Here is a 24,387-nt window from a genome sequence, read left to right on the forward strand (position 1 = left end):
AATATTACTTAATATTGTCAACAGGATTAAGTATCCAAACATAGCATTGTTAAACTGAACTTGGGAACAAGGCTTATAAATTTTCCTGTTAATAGAGAGCTAAAAGAAAATTATCACAACATATTAAAATATCAAACATTTTACTGCAAACAATACTCAGTTAATATTTACTGTATTTATGCAAACAGTGCTAAAGGTATGTTTCAGATTTTCCTGACACCATGCATCAGGTATACCTGTCATGTTACTTATTTCACAGATAAGACAGGAATTGGACACAGAAGATTTTCAGAATATAAAGACAGGTAGTACCCAACTTCCATTGAAAGCCTAGCTTCAGCTATCACAGTAAGAGCAGTTCACTAAACTTGTTTTCATGGTTTCCATTCATTTACACAAAAAAAAATACAAAATCCTCACAGAAAGATCATTAAACCACACTGCACCTGTTTCTGTTTGTTGCATTGAGAATCTAATACTCTGTACAGGCTGGTCTAATTTCCGAGGAATGCATGGGACATGTAATGGTTTATACAGTTGCTGTTTCTCATTTGGCAAAGATGGATGTTCACTCTCTTCAAATATCCTAAGAAAAATAAAGTTTAAAAAAATTAAGTTTGCAATTGCAAAAGAAGGGATATCATAAAACACAACTGCTTCAAATAAGTGGAGTTTTCAAGGGAGATAAATGCTGCCAGGGAGGTTCTACCTCTTTCAGCTCCAACAGCTGTCAAAAATTGGAGTTTTCTTTAAAGAATATCAGACAGAGAATATCACTGAAAGCAGAAGACATAAAGTAGTAATAAGCCGATCATAAGAACATTGCTGACTTAAATTTTGTCAGTATCAAAGTATTAGTAGTTTGGGGTTTTACACTTTTGTCAAAGTACTTCATTATTGTAGTTCTGAAATCACATTTTCACATTTAAAAACACTTTCTCTCTGAGATTGTCTGGAATACTCACACTATACACACACAAAAGAGAAAACTGCAGCAAGTGTTTTCACTTGTGGGGTAATTATCTGCGTAGGTAAATAGCCTTTCACAGCGTAGAAATACAAAGGTTAGCAGAACAATGCAGAGTAAAGTGGCCATTTGGCACAGGAACATTTACCATTTTTTAGAATAATGAGTTCTATTTTCTTTTCTCTCTGTCATTCCTGATTAGGGCCTCTGTGCCTCTAGATACAACATCTGGTTTATAGCTGACTAAACAATGCTATTCAGAATAAATGAAGAATTGAGTCAGTCTTTTTGTTCTTCTTGAAATTTCCCAGAAATAAAAATAAGATAAAATGTAGGATGCACTTGGTAAGGTAGTGTGGAGTGAAATTAGCAACATTACTAAAAAAATACCAAACTAGAAGCACTGATTAAGATATATGGACCTAACAATACATTAAATCAATACACATCCACAACTGTGATCACATAAAAACTATGAATGCACCTCAGTCAAATGACTCTGATGAAAAGGACAATCTTCACCTGTAAAGTTACATATACACCTAGTGCTGTGCTTGACTGAGACCTAACAAACTATATAAACCATGTATCACCCAATACATCAACCAATAAAACCAGGAATAATAAAAGATTTTTAAAAATCAGTATTTCTTTTAGTTACAGTAATTACAGACATTGTCTGTGTCAAGAATGAGTACTACAGGAAATAAGATGTGTATATGGCTGGTGTATCTTTAAATTCAGATGCCGAGAGTGCAAAAACAAGGAGAAATAAAAACAGAGCTGAGCACAGAACCCTGGTAAAACTGCTTCACTTTGATCAAAATGGCTTATTTGGCTACCTCACCACAACCTTCACTCAAGAATGAATTGAACGAGGCTGCTGCTGCTGAGGTCACGAGTTAGATTGCCATAAACCATTTTTTTTACGGAACTTAGGATGCCAAACTGTGTTTTTAAAAGTTCCTGGAGTCAGTTTCTGTGTGCTTCTGTAGAGCCTAGCAGACAACTTTCTACAACTTTTCTTTTTCTAAAAATTTGCTATCCACAAAATAAAACATTCTTTTACAATGCTTATCTATTCAGAAGAATATATCAGTGACAGAGTTACAAAAAGGACTCAGAAACTCTTGAGATATGTATTTTTTAAGTGACAAAGCCTTCAAAAAGAGCCTGCAGTTAAACTTTATGCATACACAATACACCTGGCTCCCTTCCCTCTCCAAAAAACTACTGAAAAAAACCCCACACACTTCTCTGACATAATTAATAACCATTGAAAGAAAAATCAAACTGCATACTGAAGCTCAACACAGTCCAAATTGCAGCAACAAGACAGATCATTTGTCATCTTTCTCTACTTCATTGTTAGTAGACATCTGAGTAGATAAAAAACCTTTATCTTGATCCATACTGCGAAATAGATAACATTTTTTTTACTAAAGTGCAAAGAAAAAAGCAGATATTTTTAAGTCAAAACAAAATCCCATTTCCTTAGCAGTAGTTTCTTCTTTGTAGCATAATGAAGCTCAAAGACTAGTATGACTTTATCTTCCCTGTAGGAATCAAATGTATTTGATTATACATATGAAGAATCACACTTGCTAATGTGATATTTACCAGGACTCTCTACTGAAGCCATGTTCAGTATTCTCATCAGGTGCGTGCCAGCAAATCCTTTTGCAAGACGGACTTTTAATAACTAGCTGCCATAATAACTAGTAATTAATAATTGCCTATGAGGCTGTGGTCAGCACAGGGTTGACTGTTCATAGATGTTTACATTTAGAAGTCCAGAAACAGCTTTATGTTTCCAAGAATTATACTTTAAAAGTTTTTCTTTGGTCAGTAAAAACAAACCACTTGCAGTGCAAAGATACAGAAAGAGCTGCAACTGCAATAATCCGACACGGAATATCCTTTACAAGAAGTGTTAGCAAAAATCTCTCACTTGGAATGTAAGATATGTTAGGTATTCAGAGGTGGATTTAATACATAATCAAATTGAAAAAAAAAAAAAAAAAGCAGAACTGCAGAATAATGGAATTAAAGCTCTCTCGAAGATTTTATAAAAGCAGAGAAAATAAACATGATATATGCCAAAGCTCAGTTCAAGATATCAGTCTTTCTATGCAATAAATATCATCTTTAATTGAGAAACCAAAAGACAGCTGTGTCCTACTCGGTGATTGATGAGAACTCTTGGTTTGGAAATTTTAGCTATGATATTTGTCTCTGTAACTGGTGAATTATGAAAGCCCACTGCTCAGAGAAAACAGCTTGTATGAGAAGAGGAATCTGTGTTTGGCAGTCAATCTGATCAATGACTAGCTGGCCATCAATAAGTGATTCAAACTAAAATATTCCAAGACATTTAAAAGACCAGTTACCACTACCACTCTTCCGCCCAAAGGAGAACACATATATCTGCACCTCTTCATTAACTTGCAAGTTGGTGTCTTGTCTTGTTGCCCTCTAAGGCATTTCATGGGTATTACTTTGTACATTGTTCTGCTCAGTTCTTTCATTCGTCTATTTAGTTCTTTCCCTTGATGCTGCTGGTTCCTCTTCACGCTAGTCTACATCAGTTCACAGAGATTCGCAGTACAACTCTTTTTTTCTTCTTCTTTTGTGGCAGAAGATGAAGATATCTTCTTTTTCTTCACAAAGCTCTATTTGCTCCATAGTAGCCTTGTAGTGGCGGCAGAACAGCTCAAAAAAACTACTGCCATTGTTACCCATATTCTGCTGTTATATTTTTGTATCAGTCTGCAGAGGTTTTCCTTCATACGACTCATTATCTCAGCACATTTTCTGTTTGTGTTTTTTTCACAGAGTTTATAATCACAGATTCATAATACACCTATTTCCAACATCAGCAGTTACTTAATCAGATGCTTTATGCTTTCTAGTGAAGACTTTTTTTAACACCCTAGTGCCAAATAGGAATTTTTAAAAACAATTTTCATGCCATGCTTTCTACAAGCCTTTATGTTATGGGTACCTTTGATATAGATAAGCTTTAAAATTTACTCTGGGAAAAACATATTAATTAATAATCAGGTTATGGTCTGATATCATATGCTATAGCACGTATATGTATACATGGAGGTTAAAAGGCAGGATGAGTTAGGATAGTGTAAAATGTTTACAACATCTTATAACTATGACGCAAGCCAAGGAATGATTGCTTCAGCAAGAGCACCAAAAAGATCTACTTGTATGCAATCAAGACACAACTTCAGGTGAAGGTACAAGCACCTGAAGACTCCATGACATGGAGGTAAACACACAAATGGCAGGTCTAGCACTGCACCCTCTGAATTCCTTTCCCTGAGGAGCCTGACTGAGTGCTTCTTACATCTCCATGAACACAGCATAGATCTCTGCCTTTTATAACAGGTCTTCAGTTGACATTTTGCTTTCTGCAGACTGCACATACAGGGGTTTCTTTGAAATTCAAAGGGAGTACTTCCTTTTTTTTATTTACTCTGAAAACTAAGTGGATTTCTTGCTTCCCTATGTTTCTGAGGTCTTGCCAATTACAAAAAGCTTATGTAAGAAGTTAGAACAGGTGTAAGGACTTAAACCACAAAAAAAAAAAAAATAATCTGATGATAGACCTGTAAGAAGATATTAAAGTGCTAAAATGCCCTTGTGGAGAGGATCTTAGGGATGATTAAACTGACACATTTCTATAGATACTGTCCACTAAATCCATATTTAAAGCCCTGAAAAGCCTTCTTTTTCGAGTATACTATCATGTAAAATCACTTTGACAAACTCTCTTGGACATATTTTCAGCTTAAAATGGACTGTGGTCTAAAAGCCTCATCTCTAAGGGTGGTGTTTCAACATTCACAAGGACTCCAGATAAGTTCAGGATAGTCCGGGTAGTGACTTTCAGTCACTGTAATTGAGCTCAAATTAAAGTGAGTCCCAGTTGTAAATGACCACTGACTAATTTACTAAGCCATTAATCTCGTCTATGAAACTTTCACTCATGCTTGTTTTTAAGAACTAAATTAAGAGTTAAATTTCTTAAGTAGTTCAGAGCTGAGGACAAATGACATGTGGAACCCTGACTCGTTTTATCCAAATATGCATTTAGTAGAGTTAATGTATTTTATCTCTGACTGCACAGTCACTGTAGTTGTATTCAAAACTTGTAAAGCTATTCACGTAGATCAGCAGTAGCTGTGAGAAGCAAAAGTTTCTACAAAATACTTTTGAACAGTATGTTTCCAGATACATTTAGCTTCCAAGAGTCAAAATTCACCGCCATCTTAACCCCAAGAAATATAAATATTTTAAAATTATGTAATTAAATCACATGATAGGGGTTAGAGAATCTGCCAGTCATTATTTAGCAACAATTTGTGTTTTGTGGCAGTCTTTGTGTAAATGCTGAGATAGTACTCTGGATGAAAGCAAGGGAAACAAAATATTTCTAAGTCTACCTTTCTTTAAACTCCTTTGGCTTCTCTAGAATTTTCTGATTTTTTCCTTCAATCATTTCAGAATTATTTTGATCTTCTGTAGTCTCTTCAAATGTCTTAAAAGATAAACAAATAACATTTAAAAAAAAACCTTGAAAAATTATAGCTATGTGCTGCAAATGTTTGCTAAACCAAATGAAACAGTGCACAGTACCAGAGCTTTTGTAGCCAAGATGGTCTGAAGAAATAAGCAGAAAAAGGTTAAAAAGAGGCAATATTTTTTGTTGGACCAACCACAGCAACTGGAATAAATACAGAAGTTTTTGAGCACAGAATCTACACACCTGTTCAGAACAAGGAGCTGCTTACACGGTCTCCTTAACAGTTATAAATAAATTCACCGTATCCCTTCTTACTGTGTGTTTACACTGCACATAGCATATTAGGAATTTTAGTCTGTAACTATGAGTGTCAAACAGTATCACAAAACATAAATAGAAAACACACCTGTGCACAGTATGCTTCTATCAGCGTAAGGCTGGCTGAAGTGGATACGGCTGACACAGCAGTAAATGGAGTCCTTGATTGTCTGGTCCAGAGAGGTAGAAGGTGTAATATTGTAAAAACTTACCAAACTCTTTACAGGATTGGCCTACTGGGCTATTCAGGCCTAGGAAAGGCCTTTTACCTCCTAGCAGAGGAGTGGGTCAAAATGCTGTCCTGACAAACTCCTTTTATTGGAAGACTATCTATTTGGAAATAGTACTACTGCTACTCAGTGGAACTGTACTCATCTCCTGTCTAGAATCAACCAGTTTTACCTCTGAGTATTATTTACCCACACATTTATTTGAAAGAAAAAATAAAAAAGGCATTTACATTATTCTTATTGTAAAGCATATTTACTTAAATATATGCATATTAACAAAACCCTAAAAGCCTGTAGGACCTGTGAAGGCTATATACTCAAGCCCTGGGGCTCACCAGTGAATGGCCCTGCTATATTTTGAAGTGTATTCTCTGGCCCTCTTGAGCTAGCACAAAAGTTACTGTGCCACAGTGCCTTGATGGAAATGATGATGTAAACTGAGGTCAATAGAAAGCAAGCTTTAAGAGCCTTTGCATTCATGGACCCCTCTTCTCTAAAAAAATTTATGTGATGCTATAGAAACATAATTACTAATACTGGAATCATCCTGTTAGTCTGTGTGCTTCAAAAAACACTTCATTTTTTATGTTTCAGACAATATAATGGTGGTATATATAAATATATATATAAATTGCATTTAGATAAAAATTGAAATACAGTTACCTTTTTTAAATAATCAATTTTCATTTCTAATTCCTCTGCTTCTTTTTGTAGTTTAATGGATTCTTGCTCAGCAGCTGCAGCAAGTTTTAACATATCCTGTGTTTTTTGCCTCGAAATAGCACTTCATGTTATGGAATATATATTGCAACATTACTTTTTTCAAGCAAGGGATACTATCAAATCCCTCACACCTCTATGCCATAAGGACAAATGCTAGAAGAACAGAAAGCTCTGACAAACCTATGTTTCTTAGATAAGTTTTCAAATCTAATTTCATTTAAGCTTCTCCTTCTTAATGAAGCATTTTGACTGATACATCATGAAGTGAAATTTGATTTTCCTTCCTCAAAATGCTCCCATAAATCTAAACTGAAGAGTACTGACCTTCACTTTTCCCATAGAGAAATGCCAGTGCTGCCACTCTAAACATACATGTATAAATAATTACTAGATTTTTCAGCAGAAAGATGTAAAAGGTAAATATAAAATTTCTTCTCTGTAAACTGCATAAGCACTACAAGTCAAGGATACATCTGTAAAGCCCAGTCATTTACGGATTTAAAAGGAACAGGATCTGCAGAAATAAAATTTAATTTCAGATCATTAATTCACAAATCCATACAAATCTCTTTACAACTATCTTTACAAATACAAGATAAATTAAATAGATCCGAAGCACTTATTTTTACTTGTTATACATAACAGAAATAGCAGTATAACAGAGAGTAATGGCATTAAAAATATATGAAAAATAAATTTAAAATTTTTAAAGGCTAGTTCTAAAGTAATTTTAGGACAGGACTTTTTACCCCAAGAAGCCCAATTGCAAACCTCTCCCCATTACATTCATGCATTGGAGGAATGAAAATTAGCATATATACTCTAAATTTTTGCTCAAAGTCTCAGTTTGATACAGAATTTTTTCCTAAAAATGGTGTAACAAAAAGAAGACCTTTTTATTAGCTTAAGAGAAATTGTGGAAAGTTAATTAGAGGATATCTGTACAGTGTGTTTATTGCGCAGTGCACTACCAATAGGCTCTATTCTAAAAGCATTGATAACAGATAATAGTAGTACCCAGAATATCCAAGCAAGCATCTTCATTGAATTTATATTTTTCAGACCGTTTCAAAACTCTGTTTCGAATTTCTTCAAGTTCTTTCTTTTTTTTGTAATGCTCCTGTGCAAGAGGAGTTTCTGCATACTTTTCACGGTGTTGCTTCAAAATCTCTTTATACTGGGTTATGTAATCCTGATACATTTTCCTATAAAAATACATGTAATTTATTTTTTTACACATGAAGCCATTGTTTATAAAGAAAAAAACTATTGATTTATGACATCGATTCAATTAGACTTGCTGCTGTACTGGAGAAAAGTCAGATTATACTTAATATACCACTATTAGTCTCTATTTTTATCTTCCAGCTGTTTTCAAGGAAGACTACGCTGTATGTAACAAAGAACACACTCATGATGAAGGAAACAGTCAAACCACCTTGTTTGGAAAGGAATGTAGACCATACCATATTCAAAGTCAGTCTGGCAGATGACAATTTTTTTTTTTTTCCCCTGTGTAATTTTCATGAAACTCCCAGCAGGCCAAATTCTCTGCTTGTGTGTATTGGCACAACTCCACCGGTTTCAGTGGAGCTGTGTCAAACTTCCAGTAAAAAAGAATGTGGCCTAGCATCCAGTATTTAGAGCAGCCCGACGCATCACTGGACTAAGAGCTGCCTCCAAGGAGATGCTGAGTAATCTGTGTCTGACCCAGGAAAGCCTTAAACACACACATCAGTCACACTAAAGCAATAGGACTATTCATGGTAAAGGTTAAGCAAACATTTAAATGTTTAACTGGCAAAGAGTCAGAATGCTCAGCTTCTTGTAGGACTGCTCTCTAAATTAATGTTCCATTAATATAATTTCACTGACATCATGTGAGTACATAGCTAAATATTATTAAAGTGGGTAGTATTCAATTAATATTAATGACATTTTAAAAGTTTAAATTGGCTTTTGAAAAAATTGTACTATAAAAACAAATACCGTAACAAGTAGTAGGACGTAACTCATCACATAAAGCTGAAAATTGATCAATATTATGTTTGGAAAGAAGAGAAAGAAAAGTGGTGTTGCACAGAACAGCCATCCTCTTGTCTTAAATCAATGACAGTGACTACATTGGAAAAGACTTTTTTTTTTTAGGTTTTCTCATTCAGGCCAAGAGTTTACAGGATGGATTGCTAATGACAGACCAAATATTCAACTGTCTCATGGGGATGTCTTTCATTACACCAGGAATGCTGATAGGCATAACTTCTATTACAGGTAATTTCTGGTACAAAAGTAGTATTTCTGGGGAATGCTGAATAAATAATTAACAATGCAATCAAGGAGTTGGTTCTGGTTCTTAATGTCACCCAGAGGTAATCTAAGTATAAATCTGCAAGAAGTCCGTATTTCCCACATAGACAAGAGTTAACTATTAGTAGTTTTTAAAATTATAAATAATAACAACCAGTGCTCAGTAATAATATTCTCTCTGCATTTGAAAGCAAAAGCTTAGTAACTGCTTAAAATAAAATTAAAATACATCATTTTTTTAAATGTTGATATTCTATGCCTCTTATTTCTGAAGAAAAGATAAATTTAGGCATGTTCAAAATACAATAAGAGTCTGACGTTGAGCATTTATGCACATGGCACATGTTTATAGAGACATCACAGCTACAGACATCCAGCACGTATCATTAACACAGACTAGTCATTTATCTGAGAAAGAAATGTTACACAAAGTTGCTTGATATTAGAATATGCCAATAGAAAATCACAGGTGAAGGAAATGTCATCCTCTAGAAAAAGGTTATGTGAACAATAGAGAGAGGCAAATTTTAAAATACTGAATTATTAGTGCACCTGTAGATTAGCCAGAAATTCCTTTACGAAACAAATTGCAGTGCATACCAGCCATACTAAAGCCAGAGACCCACCTATTTATTTGCACATTGAATGAGGCCTACATTAAGGAACAGCTCTCACTGCTTGCAAAGCATACAGTATTCCTCTTTAAATAACATGTTTTATCTCAAACTGCTATTAACCATCTAAATGCAGGATGACTGAAAGGCAGACATTTCTGGCTGCCCACTGGCTAGGCTGAGCAATGGAAAAGAAAAAAATTTGTATCCAAATTCAATAGTAGAAGTTTCTGCTCTTACAAAAGAAACATTTTTTTATTATTGTCACAGGGAAAAAAAAAAAAAAAAAAAAGTAAAATCTCAATTTTAATATAAAACTACACTCCAGCACTAGTTCCTGTTAAATTGACTGAAGTTCAATCCACCTGTTTAGGGGAGAGAAGTTGGTAGATCAACACTGTGAAACCAAGGAACTGAGACTTCCCAAACTTCATGTAGCAAATTGCATTATCTATTTGCGTTTCTACACAGGTGGTCTTGGAAATCTAAGTTTCTTGATTTACTGAATATTTATGTACACCTTACAAAATTTCACAGCTATGAAAGATAGAAAGTATTCAGTTCTATTTAATTTAATAAATGCTACAAACAATAACTGAGCGACAAGGAAATCTGCTGATATACAATTAAGAATCTATCACAAATAAATTTTTAAAATATAAATAAGTAAAATAATTTGTTGTAGCAGGTACATTTCCGGCTTCTGAAAATAATCCTCAAACTTTATATTGTTTTCCCAAAAAGTATTTTCCACAGATTAATATTAATGGCTGTATATAGTCTAGTATAGTAGTCTTGAGAAATTGTCATTATTTTTAATATTTTTCCTAAGTAATTCACATCCTCCAGTTCACACAGTTAAACATAGGCTATTTAGAATTCAGCACTGTTCACATTTAAGTCATAAGAAAAAATTTTAATCTAATGACAATGGGAAAATCACAGCACCCACAAAACCCCTGAACATTATGTAGATAGCTATTTATTCCTCTCTCCGTCTTCATATCATGTATTTTCAGCATGAATTACAGTACTGTGTTCTTGTATGTTCTTGAAACCAACAATAACAAAAAAATGTAGAACATTTTTAAAACCTCCATAATAGGTGCCTAATTAAATGCAAACTGATCTTCCTCTCTTTTTAAAACATCTTCCCATCTGAAGCATTATGTCCTCAGTGTCCCAAATGCCAGGCTAAAAAGCACATTCTGCGCATGAAGTTCTAAATGTACTTGCTTTTCTTCCTAATTTAAATATTTAAAATTTGCCAAATGCACATCTTGCTGATTTTAATACATGATCAAATGCTTCAGCACAGAGGGACTATATTTGAGAAGACCACTTTTGTAAAATAAATTAAGTGTATTTTATGATTTATAGTCTTGATGTCTTATAACTAAGCTCAGGAAAACAGAGCAAACACTTTCATTTTGCAATTGAAACTAGTTATCTAAAAAAGCAATTTAAAAGTAATGCTTCTTTGGCTTGTCAGCTCATATTAGTGAAAGCCAAAATGGCTTAATCATATACTCATAGAAAGCCAATTTAGCCTTATTTTTTCACCAAATATAGAGCTCTGAACAGGAGGAAGACAGATAAGCTACTGAGTTAATTAAAGGCTATCAGGTATGCTGTTCCTGCTGTCCTGGACAACTGGCAAAAAGAACACTTACAAAAGAATCAAAGCCAACATTTTAAATTACCTGAAGTTACACCTCTAAATTAGTATTTTGATATCTAGGTAGATCTGCCATGATTTTTTCACCACAGGGCTAAGCAGCCTCTTCCCCTTCACAAGCAGACCAGTAAAGGTGAGCAACCTCTCTAAAATGAAGATCAGTTTTACCCGAGTGTTAAGTAGAACTTCAGAGGGTTAACTTGGCACACCACATTTTGAACATTTTAGTTAAAATCTTCAGAGGCTGTTCTTTATTCCATTGAACGTAGGCACTTACATTGCACAACTAATAATTTATTTAAAATGCAGAATCTAATTAATGAAGCTGAAACAACTGAAATGCCACTTACTGAACGGAATTGAATTTGCAATTAATACTGGCTAGAATCTGACCCACGACTGGTCCTAATATGGTTTTAGACCAGACTTTCCTGAACCACTTGCCCTACTTTTTCAGGATCTGATATTGAATTTGCATGCTTTCTAGTTATTTTTATGAATACACAGCAGTATACAAAAACTTGATTTGTATATTCCAATAATCATCTGCAATTCATACTCACAAATAATGAAAAGCATAAAATTATCTGAATGCCTCTGACATCTTACTTAGTCCATATATCTATTTAAAAGCTTAGATTCAATTAAATGATTCTCCTGAAAAAAAAAACTCAAAGCATTAAATCTGAGTATTTTCAAAAAAGTCTTCTCAAACCTGAATATCTGAAACTACTGAAATCACAGTATACATTAAGCCATGTCATAATAAAGGTAAAAAAGTCATTCATAGATAAAACTTGTGTATTGTCTTGCAAATATGCTCTGATATTTCATATTTCTGCCAAAGCTGAAACATTCATTGCCTTTATTTTTGGGGCTTTTCTTGAAATTGTAGGCAATTGGAGAATGTTTTGAAAAATTATAATAGGCATTGGGGAAGTAACTGAATTTGAAGAAGCCACATACTTTATCGTATTCCACTGACAACTACAAAATAACGTATGACTTCATAATAATATAAACTGAAAAATCTTTTAATTAGTCACTTTTCTTATCCTGAAAAGTTTACAACAACTTTTTGATGCAGACTACACTATCTTTGCTGATCAATTTAGGAAGGTTAATAAGCACTACTGCTAGAAACCCCATCTCACATGATCATAGATACCTCTCATTTTCTGTAGCTTCTTTTAAAGCTTCAAGTTCATTTTTCAAATATTCTTCATGCTTGCTAAGAATTACATAGGTGGGTTTCCAGCTGTGGAGAAAGTAAAAAAAAAAAAAAAAAAAAAAAAAAAAAAAAAAAAAGAAAGCATGTAAGTGTTCTTTACTAATAAAAAGCCATTCAGAAATGAAGACATCAAGTTACTTTAGATAGCTTACTAGGACAAATAATTCACTTCACGTTTTGAAAGTCAAACAGAAATACTTTTAGTACAGAAAGCTTTCAAAGCTTTCACATGCATACATTTATTTTCTTAAGATTTTAAAGCTGACAATTCAAGAATATACGTACAGGATTAGCAAAGATTATAAAGCACTTCAACAGAGTGAGCTTCACAAATTTTTGAAGCCTAATGGTAAGCAGCTAGGCATCTCAATGCACATATTAGGTACTCAGAACAGCATCATCAGTAAATCATTTAGGTATGAACTGTCTTCCTGTTGGAGATGGTCCACATACAACCTCTTACTAACTAGATTTGAACTCAAACTGTGCCCCTACAGGAACACACGCCAGCTAATAGTTGATAACAATTTAATGGCAAACAAGAACTGAACTTCAGTTGCTGTCAAGTAACATCCTTTTCCATCTCTAAGTCATCATTCACATATATTTCATATTTCATGCAATTGGTATCTGGCTATCTAGGATGTCTGTGTTGTTAAATGTGTCCGTTCCAGAAACCTGTCTCCAGACAAGAGGTGCTGAGTGGCTCCTACCCAGCTCATAACTAGATTCCTCTACAGCAAACTGATGGGTCCACATTCTGTAATGCTCAGCCTGGATCTCCTCTTGTGTGGTTCCCCTACAGCCCTGAAACAGAATTCATCCATTTTTTTGTTCTTCTCATTTCAGGAGCCTCCTGTAATGTAAAGACCTATAATGCAGATCGCCAAAGTGATTTTCTTCCAGCAGGATGCTGTAGATTGTACTGAAATCACAGCAACTTCAGGGAACACATGAAGGACTTACGAGTAGTAAACTAATAGTACTTTCTCAACATCCAGCTGTTAGAGATGCCTCTTCCTTGGATATGGGAACTCTAGAAAACAGGCAGATAAACTTTCTAATTCAAATGAAATTCAGATGTGAACTTTAGGAGAGGCATATAATGGGTCTTTAAAAATAAAGCATCCTGCCTGGAAAAAATGGTGTAAGGACCACAAGCTATCCAGGACTGGATGCCTCCTACCCTCCCAGCTGAGGTAACAGATATCAGAAAAGACGTTTTCAGAGAACATTTCAGAGAACAAATGGCCAGGATCTTGCTCAGTTAGAGACTGTGAGAAACAAATTCGGAAATCGCTGGTGCAAAGAGCCTCCAAACAGCAAGTAAGACTTCAATAACCCTAACACATACCAAAGTGTTGTTTGTTGAGGGAAAGAACAGAAAAATTGCTTCGGTTTACGGAGCTAAATAGGTACACGTGCTACTGACAAACACTCTGCTCATTTGCAGTGAATAATCTCTGTAATGACAGGTTGTCAAAAGGCACCTTCTGAGATGCTGGGAGCTGAGATTCAGATGATGGCTGAATCATCGGAACAGCCTGGGCTGGAGTAGGACAGAGATATTATTTCCAGTGGGGGGGGAGGGGAAAAAAATCAAATCACATGCCCACCCCCTAGGGAACCTTCAACAGAAAAAATTAGCACGACCGTTCTCTAGTCAGGGGTTAAGGTCATCTAAAAATTGAGCTTTTGTGCGGAATACAAGCTACCCTAAGGCAACACAAATACCTACAACGAAGTCTGAGTGGAACTCTCTGTCCTAGGAGATGTACACACAAAACCTAACTTCAGGAACACACACATAGATTCTATCAAAGCTGAAGAAATAGAACAAGGAAAAATCCATAAGGACTGAAGAGACCAAGTGAATTTGGAACGGGAGGGATACAGTTACATTTAAAGAGATAGACCAACAAGGAGGAGGGGAGAAATGGCTATACAGAACAAGGCTGCAGTTGAACAAATCAAATAATTCTTTACTGGACAGGTGACAGCCATGGAGGAGGTATGCCCCATGGTTCAAAACTGGAGGATATGTAGCATGCAGTCACACAAAGTATGTGCATTTGGACAATCACTCCAAAGGTGGAATAAAATAGAGGCTTCAGTAACAGCTAACAATGTAATTTCCACCAAGGAAATAAATGAAGACCAAAGACTTGACAATTAATTTGCTGAACTGAAGCCCAATAGCCTTGAACAAAAAAGTAATGTACTCCAGGTGATGAGACAACACAGCGTATAATCAACATTTATAACAGCAGTAAAGTTTGTCAGCAAAAAGGCTGAATGAGAAATTGCAGCATCCATTCAGGAAATTTAGCACTATTGGCACAAACTGACACTGCTGGTGATTAAAAATGTAATTACAAAATGCTACTTCACCATATTTACTGCAAATTCGGCAGAAAGTTGAATTTTTAAAGGGTCAGATTTTTTAAAAAGTAGAAACCAACATACTTGTATACATAGATAAAAATGTACTTGCACACAAACAGTGTGATCTTCTTCTACTCGGGAAAACTCCATGCCTTTCTTTGGAGGGGGGAAAAAAAAAAAAAAATAAAAACCACACACAAAAAAAACAAGCCATGAAAAAGTCATAGAGCCTTTATTAATCAAAGCACAAACCATGTTCTGCATTATATTTTTGTGTTCCTATCTATTCTGTGAACATGCGAAAACCAAATAGTACAAGAACACTCTTTTGTAAACACAAGGAGGTATACAGGATTCAAGCAGCTCATCTACTAGTTTGTTAAATGCATCACTGTTTTGCAGAGGTTCTTGGTAGCTATCACATTTATTTGTCCTTCCTTTCATCAGCTAGTGTATAAAAAAATCTTTATCCACACTAACCTGAAAGCAATGAAAAAAATATCCTGCAGTTTAGCTAGTGGGACAAGACAATTTCATTTCCACATTAGCAACATTCTGAGTTTATCTGGCTTTTTAAAAATATCATTGTTTGCATGAAATGGCATGATCCTTAAACCCAAATTTAAAAATATAAGAGAAACAATAAAAACAGGATAGGTTCCACCAGCAGTATTTCATCACTTCTTATTGTTCTGGGATCAAAATTTTGAGTTTGAAACATTAAAGAAACTAAACATTAGAAAAATGTCATCACTTGTGTAAAAATATATATTTCATTTTGGTCATTTTCTGCCTTCAGTCCTTTGTTACACAGAGCAATACACATTTCTTTAGAAAACACAGTGGTGTCCCCATACTCCTGTCTCATATATCTTCTGTAGACATGTTGAATATAAGAATCTCGTATTTTGTTCAGTCTCCAAACATGCTTCAATATACTTACAATGTCTAGTAATCTAAACAAAAAGCTGATTTTTTGAGAGTTCTATTGAGTATTACTGGCAATTAGTCAACTATGAGGGTGATTGTGACTCTAAAACAACATTTGAATTTACAAAATCAACATTAGAATCATGTCCAGCATGTATGGAGTATCAACTAGAATAATTTTTAGAAATTTAAGATTATTTTATTACATAAGTACTCTAATTGTCTGATCTTATAGCTAGGGCTTGTTTATCACAGTTTTCAGTATGTCGTTAAATGACATTTTCAGTTATTTAAGACACAAAGTCTCTACACTTCTGCAAGCATTGTCTTTCTATGAATACATGTATTCATTAATGAGTCACTTCTCATTTTCAGTTTCTTTACACTAATGCCATTAATTATTCTTTGTAGGACCTGAGCCAAAACCCATTTAATTCAATGATTAAGATTTAGATCAGATCCTTAGTTCTACCTTTAATTTTTTATTTCTTTATTTACATCACTTAACAGTTTGTGATTTGCAAACAGATTCGCAACTTCAAAAGATATCTAAGGAAGTTGTGTGAACGGTTTCAGAAACTTACAAAAGTGTTCATTTTATACTGCACTCGAGGCAAGAATTTAGTGTAAAGGAGAGCCGGTATTTTCTTGTCAAGGACAAATCTTTTCTTAACTCTTTTTATGATAAAGCTACAAATGAGTATGGTATGGCAATTAATTCAAACAGCAAGCCACTATACCCATTTCATTCACTAATGATTCCATTCTTTCTTCTGTTCTCAGATAGTTCAAAATAAATCTAGGAAGGACCCTGATGCTATCTTTACTTCTCTTTTCATTCTTAGAAACACCCACATTATCCATTCATGTACAGAAAAAAACTGCAAGAAAATCAGAAGGATAGAATTTGCTGACAAATCATCACTTCAGCTGACAAGGAACTGAACAGATTGCAGAGAGATGAATGCTGCAACAAAAAGATAGGATTGTATCTGGGCCAAATTCTCTCTGTTGTCAAATACAGATTTGCTTTTTTAGTTACCCTTGCAAACACTCGAAATTTCCATTTTAAAAAATTATACGTTCTGTGTCAGTAAGAAATAACTTCTTGCTTGAGAAATTTTAAATTACTAAGATCCAAAAATAATCTGCATTTAAAACTTACACTAGTAATCTGACAGAAAAACTTATATGAAGAAAACTGAACAGCAGCCCTTAAAACAGTGTGCCTAGAAGAACAGTTTTGCAGCCAGCAGTAAAAATTATACCAAAATCTGCTAGTAAAAATACAAATATATCAGTATGTAGGGGCAATTAGGATGCATATTAGGAGAGAATATGGTAAGAACAAAAAGTAATGTGATCTCTGACAACTGTTGATTCTATTAAAAAACTAAAACAAACTTAAACGTAGCCAGTTTTTCAATAATTTACTTCTTCAGGGGATGGATAATACGTAATTTTTGTACCTGATGATTTGCAGCTTGAAAAAAATAAAACAATACTGAAGTTTTCTTTAACATCCCTCCTGTCTGGACGTGCACATACATGTATATTTTTACACTGCTTCCTCACTGACTTTCTTAAAGTTCAGGCTATATTATACTTACACCTTGCAGCTCTCCTTACTACTTGCATTTTGCTTGTGCAAATCAGCAATTGCTTCATTGCTGTTATTTATATTTTCCTGCAACCTAGCAATTTCATTCTTCTTTTCCATTATTTTTGTGGTATACACTACAATTAAAAATTAAAATTAAAAAAGTAAGCATATATATTTTCAACATACACATGAAATTAAAAGTCTACATTCAGAATTATTCCAATTTTCTTCCAGCACACTTAATCTCAATAGTGCCAGATGAGTGGACAGCCTGCAACTAAGCAAAGCAACAAAGCAAGCCAAAAACTTAAGGAGTTTCAGCTGTGTGGCAAATACCTTCATTATCATCTAATATTGTGACACTGACTTTGGAAGAAAAAAAAAAATGTATTTGTGCTGTTTGTGCATCCCAGTCCACATAAAACTGAAGTGACTGTTAGTGGTAGAAATCAAAGCACTCAACAGTTAGAGCTGACCCTTCTTTTTTTTGCAGCCCATGGTGTCTGCAGATACTAAGACAAGTATAGAAGGAAACCAGAGTGCAAGCCACTTTGTCCTTGGTAATGCTTGCAACTGGCAAGACTGATTGGAGTACAAAAGTTGCTTGAGATAAAGGTCTCTTTCAAACATTTGTTTTCTTTTACAGAAGTCCAGAAACACAAATGTTTTGAATGGGAAATCTGACTACAAGAATGGAAAAAGAAAAACATCAAAACATCACTAAAGGCATATAAGCTTATTATTACTAAACAAAGAAACAGAGAAATTAAAATTTCAAAAATTTATTTACTTCAGGTGGAAATGTGTAATGTACAATAAATTAATATAGGAGAGAGAGGCTAATTAGTTATAAACATTCATTATAAAGACAAACCCTCAAGCTCTATGATATTTGTGGAGATCCTTAAGGCAGATTCTTGATTCTAACTTTTCTAACAGCCTACAGCTGACAACATTTTCTGAATGAGTGATTAGTAGAGAACCCATATTGCTGAACATGATCAGTGTCATCTTTCACAAGTGAAAGCTGTCAGAGCTGTCATGCGTGTACACCTGGGTGAATATTGTTTTCTCTGTACTGTTTATTTCTTATTCTTTCATACAAGGTTTCAGATTCATTCGTCCCAAATCATCCCTTGCCATCACTGCTGCCCCAAGATGCTGTATGCCAAAGTTGGTGGCCATAAAGATAAGTTGATCACAGATATCCTGTCATTTTCATCTGCTTTACATGTGAAGGGCATCTTAGTTATGTGAGATGTGTCTTGACTTGTTTGAATTACTGCTCTAGAACTGCAGGTCATCCTGAAGTTTGGGTCTGGTTTTGCAGTCTTGCTGTATATTCATTTTCAATGCCAGCTGCACTTAGACCAGAAAATAATGCTTCTCAGAGAGAAATATCAGTCAGTGAAAAGCAAAAGATTCTTAGTTTATTTTAATATCTTGAGTTATCCCAAATATCTTCAGTATCTTAATATTTTCAATATCTTAAGTCAATAACTTGCCTTTTCTTAGCATGAAGAATAACTATTGGACAACTGGCATATGCTTAATCTCTGTGAAAAGACAGGTGTATTCGGAAGTAGCCTGCAGGGGACATTTTGAGATTTACCAAGGTCTAACATAACTATATTAACAAAATACCTATTACATAAGCAAAGCTATACACTTAACATTTAATTTAGTATTTTCTATAGATGAGCACTTCTGAGACAAATATGAATTGTTCTACACGCCCTTTGCTTGTGGAACCAAGATCTTGTGGATGAGATCCATCTCACCAACTTTACAGTGCAGGGTTCTACTCCAGAACTAGACACCCCTGGTTCCAGCTACACTCAGCAGAGACAAAGGGGCATTTTTTAAAGCTTACTTTATCTAAACTACTTTAAACTCTTTTCTCACGATAAGATAAATCACACCCTAAAAGTGCGTACTTCCTTCCACTGGTTATAAAGGGACTCTAGCCAAAAAGCCTGATGAATCTCACACTAAAAGTACGAGGCTGAATGCTACAGCTGTTCCTCTGCCAAATAATACTCACACAGTGACAAAACTAAATCAGTGGAACTATTTCTGAGTAAGTTTTAGAAGGATTTAACCCAAACTTTTAAAAGTCTGAGTGTTGATAGTGAGTTCACATGTGTTTAGATATCTCTGAACCGAACACGCAAATACCTATGCCATGTTTCTGCAGGACATTTGGATTTTCCCTGAAAGCATGCTCATTTAACTGTAAGATTGCATGAATGTTAAGAAAAACCTCATCTCTAAGGTTCAGTTATGTGACTGAAGAGTTAAACGAAATTCTAGGTGTACCAGATTTAGTGTTACAAATGTTTTAATGTTTAAGATGCTTCAAATTAATATTGACAATCTATTGGTAAAAAAAAAAAAAAAAAAAAAAAAAAATCTGTCTAGACCTAATTCCATAATATTATGCTGTCTGTTAGTCCATGGGAAAAATGAATTTGATGTGGAGCAAGACTTTCTCATTGGGTTTACTGGTTTGAATTTCAAATAAAGTTACCAGCTGCCTGATTGCAGAAAAGAAGAACCAGGCTTGAGTAGGTAGTAGCAACTGAGAGAACTTCCATTATAAGAAAACAGAAAGAGAGAAGAAGCAGTGAGGCAGAGGTCCCAATCTGGAAAGAACAAAAAACACGAAGAAAGAAAGGGAGGCAAGTGGCAGATGTATTGAGCAAGCACAGCTGAATCAAAGAACTGCCAGTGACTGTGAGGAGCTACAGAGTAAGAGCAGGAAATGGCTCAGCATGAAACTGGCTGTCCATGAGACAGCTGAACAGCATTAGCTAAAAGTCGAAAGCAAAAGCAAAGTCTGCTAGGGAGAATGAGCAAGTATTGATGGCAAAAGATGAGGCAGGGTGAGAGCAGGACACGGGACAGCTTTCATTATTAGGTTTGCTTCCGCCCCTGAAGCACAGAACATGTACCAGGAATAACGAAACAAAAGCAGTGTGTTCAGTGTCTATAAAATGATAATTTATCACTACTCACAATTTATCTGTTGGTTCACATGTTCCTTAGCATTAGAAGTTTGTTGTAGCTGGAAAACTAAGAAGAAAATGAACACTTTTTTGTATACATACATATATATATATATGAGTCGAGCTGTGAAACAAATGTATGTTGTGCAGCATTAATTTCACAAATACTGATTAACAAAGATTTTAACAAAATACCTAAAGAGCAATTTCACTATTAAATAGCTGTCAGCACCCCTCTCCATTACCTCACAGCTAACAAAATATTATGTAGGCAAACAGCAAAAACTTAATATTATAAATTTATTTGAAGTTAATACCATTGTTTAAAGCAGACAACTTCACTATATGTACTGCATTAGTAATTATTAATTTTAAAATATATGATATCATGACCTACCAAACTTGAGCAGAAGTTTGTCTAAGTTGTTCAGAAGCCTGTCACTCATGGTGTAAACTACAAAAGAAAAATGCAATTCAAAGATTTACACAGTCAAAAGCTTTATTGATACAATAAACTGCAAGACAAAACCATGCATTTTAGGATAAAAGGGAGGGGAAAAAAGTTTTAACTGCATTTAAATAACTACCTAAACCACTTTAGTGGAACCAAGTTTCTCACTGATAGTGGTAATGGACTCATTGAAAGTGTAAATTACAGTTAGGAAAAAGGGAGGTGTATCATTTAGGTAAAGCTCTTTTCCTGCAGCAGTTCTATCTTTGAGAGGCTTCGTGTTCTCAGAAGGCATGAAGAATGCAGGAAAATATACTTGTGTACAAAATGTGTAGCCGCTACTCCAGCTGGTTTACTAAGCCTATCGACTGCACCGTTGGTAATGGAAAAGCTACTTATCCATTCTGTACCCTCCTCCTGCAGTAATTGCAAAGGACTTTTAAATCGGGAAGTGTATGTGTAAGTGCGATTAGAGACAGAACTCACAGAATGGAAAGCAGATTATTACAAATCCATTCTTCTGATTGCGTAGTGGTGCTATGTGCAGAAATTCAGCTATGGGTTTTTAAACAGTTTGGGAGTCACGTAGTCTTCTCAAAAGGATGCAATCACCATTTTATCAGAACGTACTGAATACAGCTAGTTAGCTCAGAGATACATTAAGCAAAGTTATCTGATACTTAACTGTGCAACAATGGCTTGCTTACCCGTACCCTTAGTATTGTGTAAAAAGTAAAGCCACAGCAAATTGGTGATGAGGATGAGATCTTAATCCAGGATAAAGTGGAATAGAAAACAACTGCAGAATTTAACTAAAGTGGCATTAAGGCTGCATACTATAGCACTGTGGAAAGGGGAGGGGGCAGGGAGAGCGTTTAAAATGCTGGATGTTTGACAGAAATGAATTTGCCTAATAGTTAAGTGAGGAACAGAACACCTAATCCAAGTGACTGGATTAGTATAGGCTGTGATAAAAGCTCTGAGAAAGAGCTAACAGATTTACCGACTGTATTTAAAAGCTTGGAACCCTAGTTCCTTGTGCCTGGAAACACTTAAGACAGCAAACAAACATTTTTTTAAAATACTAAGAGAAATACTAACAAATACTACCTCAAGCCACGGGTCAATGCAGAACATTTTACTTTTACGCGATGTGAAAAAAAAAAAAAAAAAGACTAATTCCTTTGGATGCAAAAAATAGTTTGGAGCATATAATAAAAATCTGTTCTCTAGAAACAGCTGAACAGTGTTTGTTAGCTGATGCCCAGACAGTTCCCATAAAAACTGCAAGACATTGGGGTGTACACAGAAGGTACGGAGATGAATGCAAAATGAAAACAACCACTACTTTGAATAGCAAAGAATTTATATTCGTTGGTTTACGAATCACAGCAAAAGCTCACCAATAGAGCAGACTGTACTGTTTATTATTAAGATACACACTATTCCATCATCTAGTCTCTAAGGCAGTTATGATTAATTTAATCTTTTGCATGCTTTTGTAAAAGAGAGAAACAGAACTAAAGTGAGTGGTTTTGTTTTTTGGGGGTTTGTTTTTTTTTTTGGAATTTTACAACACAATGTAAGTAAGGTTTAAAGTTGCAGAAAATGACAGTGCTTCTGAAAGCATGCATACTTAAAACACCTGCTATTCTAGATACTGTTAAAATGAAGCAACATAACTGCAAATGACAAAAGCTATTCTGTGTTGTGAACTAAGGGGACGTGTCACTAGTAGAAAGAGCTGAGACATGCAATTGCACTGGTAATCTATAGGATGTTTGTAGATTTTAAAAACAGTAGTTACCACTAGCCTGAAACCAAAGACCTCTAAGTTTTGGACAATTGATAACTTCTAGAATATGACCGCAGAAAAGATTGCTTCTTGGTCCTACTGGAGAAAAGTAGCATCGAACCATTAACCAACTCTGGATGGCAAATTCAGAAGATGTTCTCATATGGGGCTCGGGGTTTTTTTAAAGAGAAATATGCAATACATAGCAATGGGTAAAACAGCTTCAAGCCGCATATATTATTTCTAAGGGTGTTATTCAGAACGCTGCCAGGAGAAAAATACTATTATTCATCTTGTAATTTTGTACCACATTATTGTAATTATATGGAATTCAATTGTGGCAATAAAATCTCATGTATTTTGCAGTGAGTAATGATTCCAGTGAGTACAGAAACCACAAACAAACTGCCTGATGTAGTCTCTAGCCATTATTATAATACCAACATTAATGCAGAGTTCGCAGAGTTACAGCAGTTGGCTTCGTATCTCATTTTATAACAGCCACTGCTAGATTCTTCACTAAAAGGTGAAAAATACCTGTAATCTATGAGGTAAACTTCTTCCTTGAAATCAAAAACTCAATTCTACCCATTGTCAGCTGTGCAAGAGTATTAATTTCTGTTGGCTTTATATAAATAATTTCCATTCTCGCAGGGCTCTTTTGAGAGCACACCGTATCTCTCCTGTGCTATTCATTACCGTTTACGACTCTCTTTAGCGACTGGTTATTTGATTCTTCTTGAAATTCAGTAGAGTTCACATTTCTAGATGAACTTTCAATTTCTGTTTGGTTTTGGTTTTTGGGGGTTTTTTTTGTTTTTTTTTTAAAGCCCCTCTCCTGGTGCTGTTTCTGTCACTCTGCCCCTCTTCCTCAGCCCTGTTTTAGGAATCCTGTGAGGAGATCTGAACCCTCCCTTCAAGGAGAGGATGTGCCATCTTTTTGGAAACCCGCCGCTGTTTTCACTGTTTCTAACATCACCGAAGCCTTTTTTTCTGACTGGTGACCATTCTAGGTATTACATGTGAGTCAACGTAATTGCAGGGCTCTTCATTTGCGAAGCCCCGGTTTCTAACACTTATGTTTTAACGCGCATTATGCACCGCGCCTTCATTACCAGCTACCGACGTGCCTGTCAAGCCTCAGAAAGCCAAAAATCTGCTGGACTGCCACATTGTACTTAGTCGGCCACATACCAAACAAAAGGATATTGCTGCAGATTATTCCCTAAATTCCCGGGATTTAAAAATTAAACTGATTTCTGTCAAAATGGTGGGGGAAAAACCCCATCCTGCGGGATACCACAGGGGCTGCGGAGGAACGCCACAAAATGGCGCCGCAAGAGAAGGGGAGCGGGTCCTCCCTGACGGAGAGGGGTGACAGCGCCGAGGCGCCCGGGTGGCCCCTTGCATTTTGGGGGGTCATCAGCACTTGGAAAGTGACCAGGACGTGCTGGCTCTGCACCGTCTGAGTCGATGCCAGAAGGGGAAGGGCGAGGAGACCAATGACAGCCTTCCAGGGCCTCACCCAGGGCCGTCAGGTCCCTCAGGTCCCCGCTCCTTCAGCTTCGCCCCTCCATTCTGGAGGGGGACAGGGGCAGCCCAGAACT

General features: G+C 35.4%; 1 protein-coding gene across 1 annotated transcript in view; it reads right to left on the reverse strand.

Moving 5' to 3' along the window:
• Positions 1 to 20,980, reverse strand: part of LOC104465350 (chromosome unknown open reading frame, human C14orf39) — a gene marked incomplete at its 3' end in the record, with an annotated part of 24,101 nt that extends 3,121 nt beyond the window's left edge. The window contains exons 1-9 of the mRNA XM_010078353.1: positions 20,932 to 20,980; positions 20,545 to 20,601; positions 17,534 to 17,660; positions 12,546 to 12,635; positions 7,796 to 7,983; positions 7,250 to 7,292; positions 6,719 to 6,839; positions 5,428 to 5,522; positions 447 to 586 (exon numbers count right to left, since the gene is read on the reverse strand). Coding sequence (XP_010076655.1) covers positions 447 to 586; positions 5,428 to 5,522; positions 6,719 to 6,839; positions 7,250 to 7,292; positions 7,796 to 7,983; positions 12,546 to 12,635; positions 17,534 to 17,660; positions 20,545 to 20,601; positions 20,932 to 20,980 — 910 coding nt within the window. The remainder of the gene's footprint in view (positions 1 to 446; positions 587 to 5,427; positions 5,523 to 6,718; positions 6,840 to 7,249; positions 7,293 to 7,795; positions 7,984 to 12,545; positions 12,636 to 17,533; positions 17,661 to 20,544; positions 20,602 to 20,931) is intronic.
• Positions 20,981 to 24,387: the final 3,407 nt, after the last annotated feature.

The sequence above is a fragment of the Pterocles gutturalis genome, unplaced genomic scaffold, assembly GCF_000699245.1.
Source record: "Pterocles gutturalis isolate BGI_N339 unplaced genomic scaffold, ASM69924v1 scaffold49018, whole genome shotgun sequence".
In the NCBI taxonomy this organism is placed as follows: domain Eukaryota; kingdom Metazoa; phylum Chordata; class Aves; order Pterocliformes; family Pteroclidae; genus Pterocles; species Pterocles gutturalis.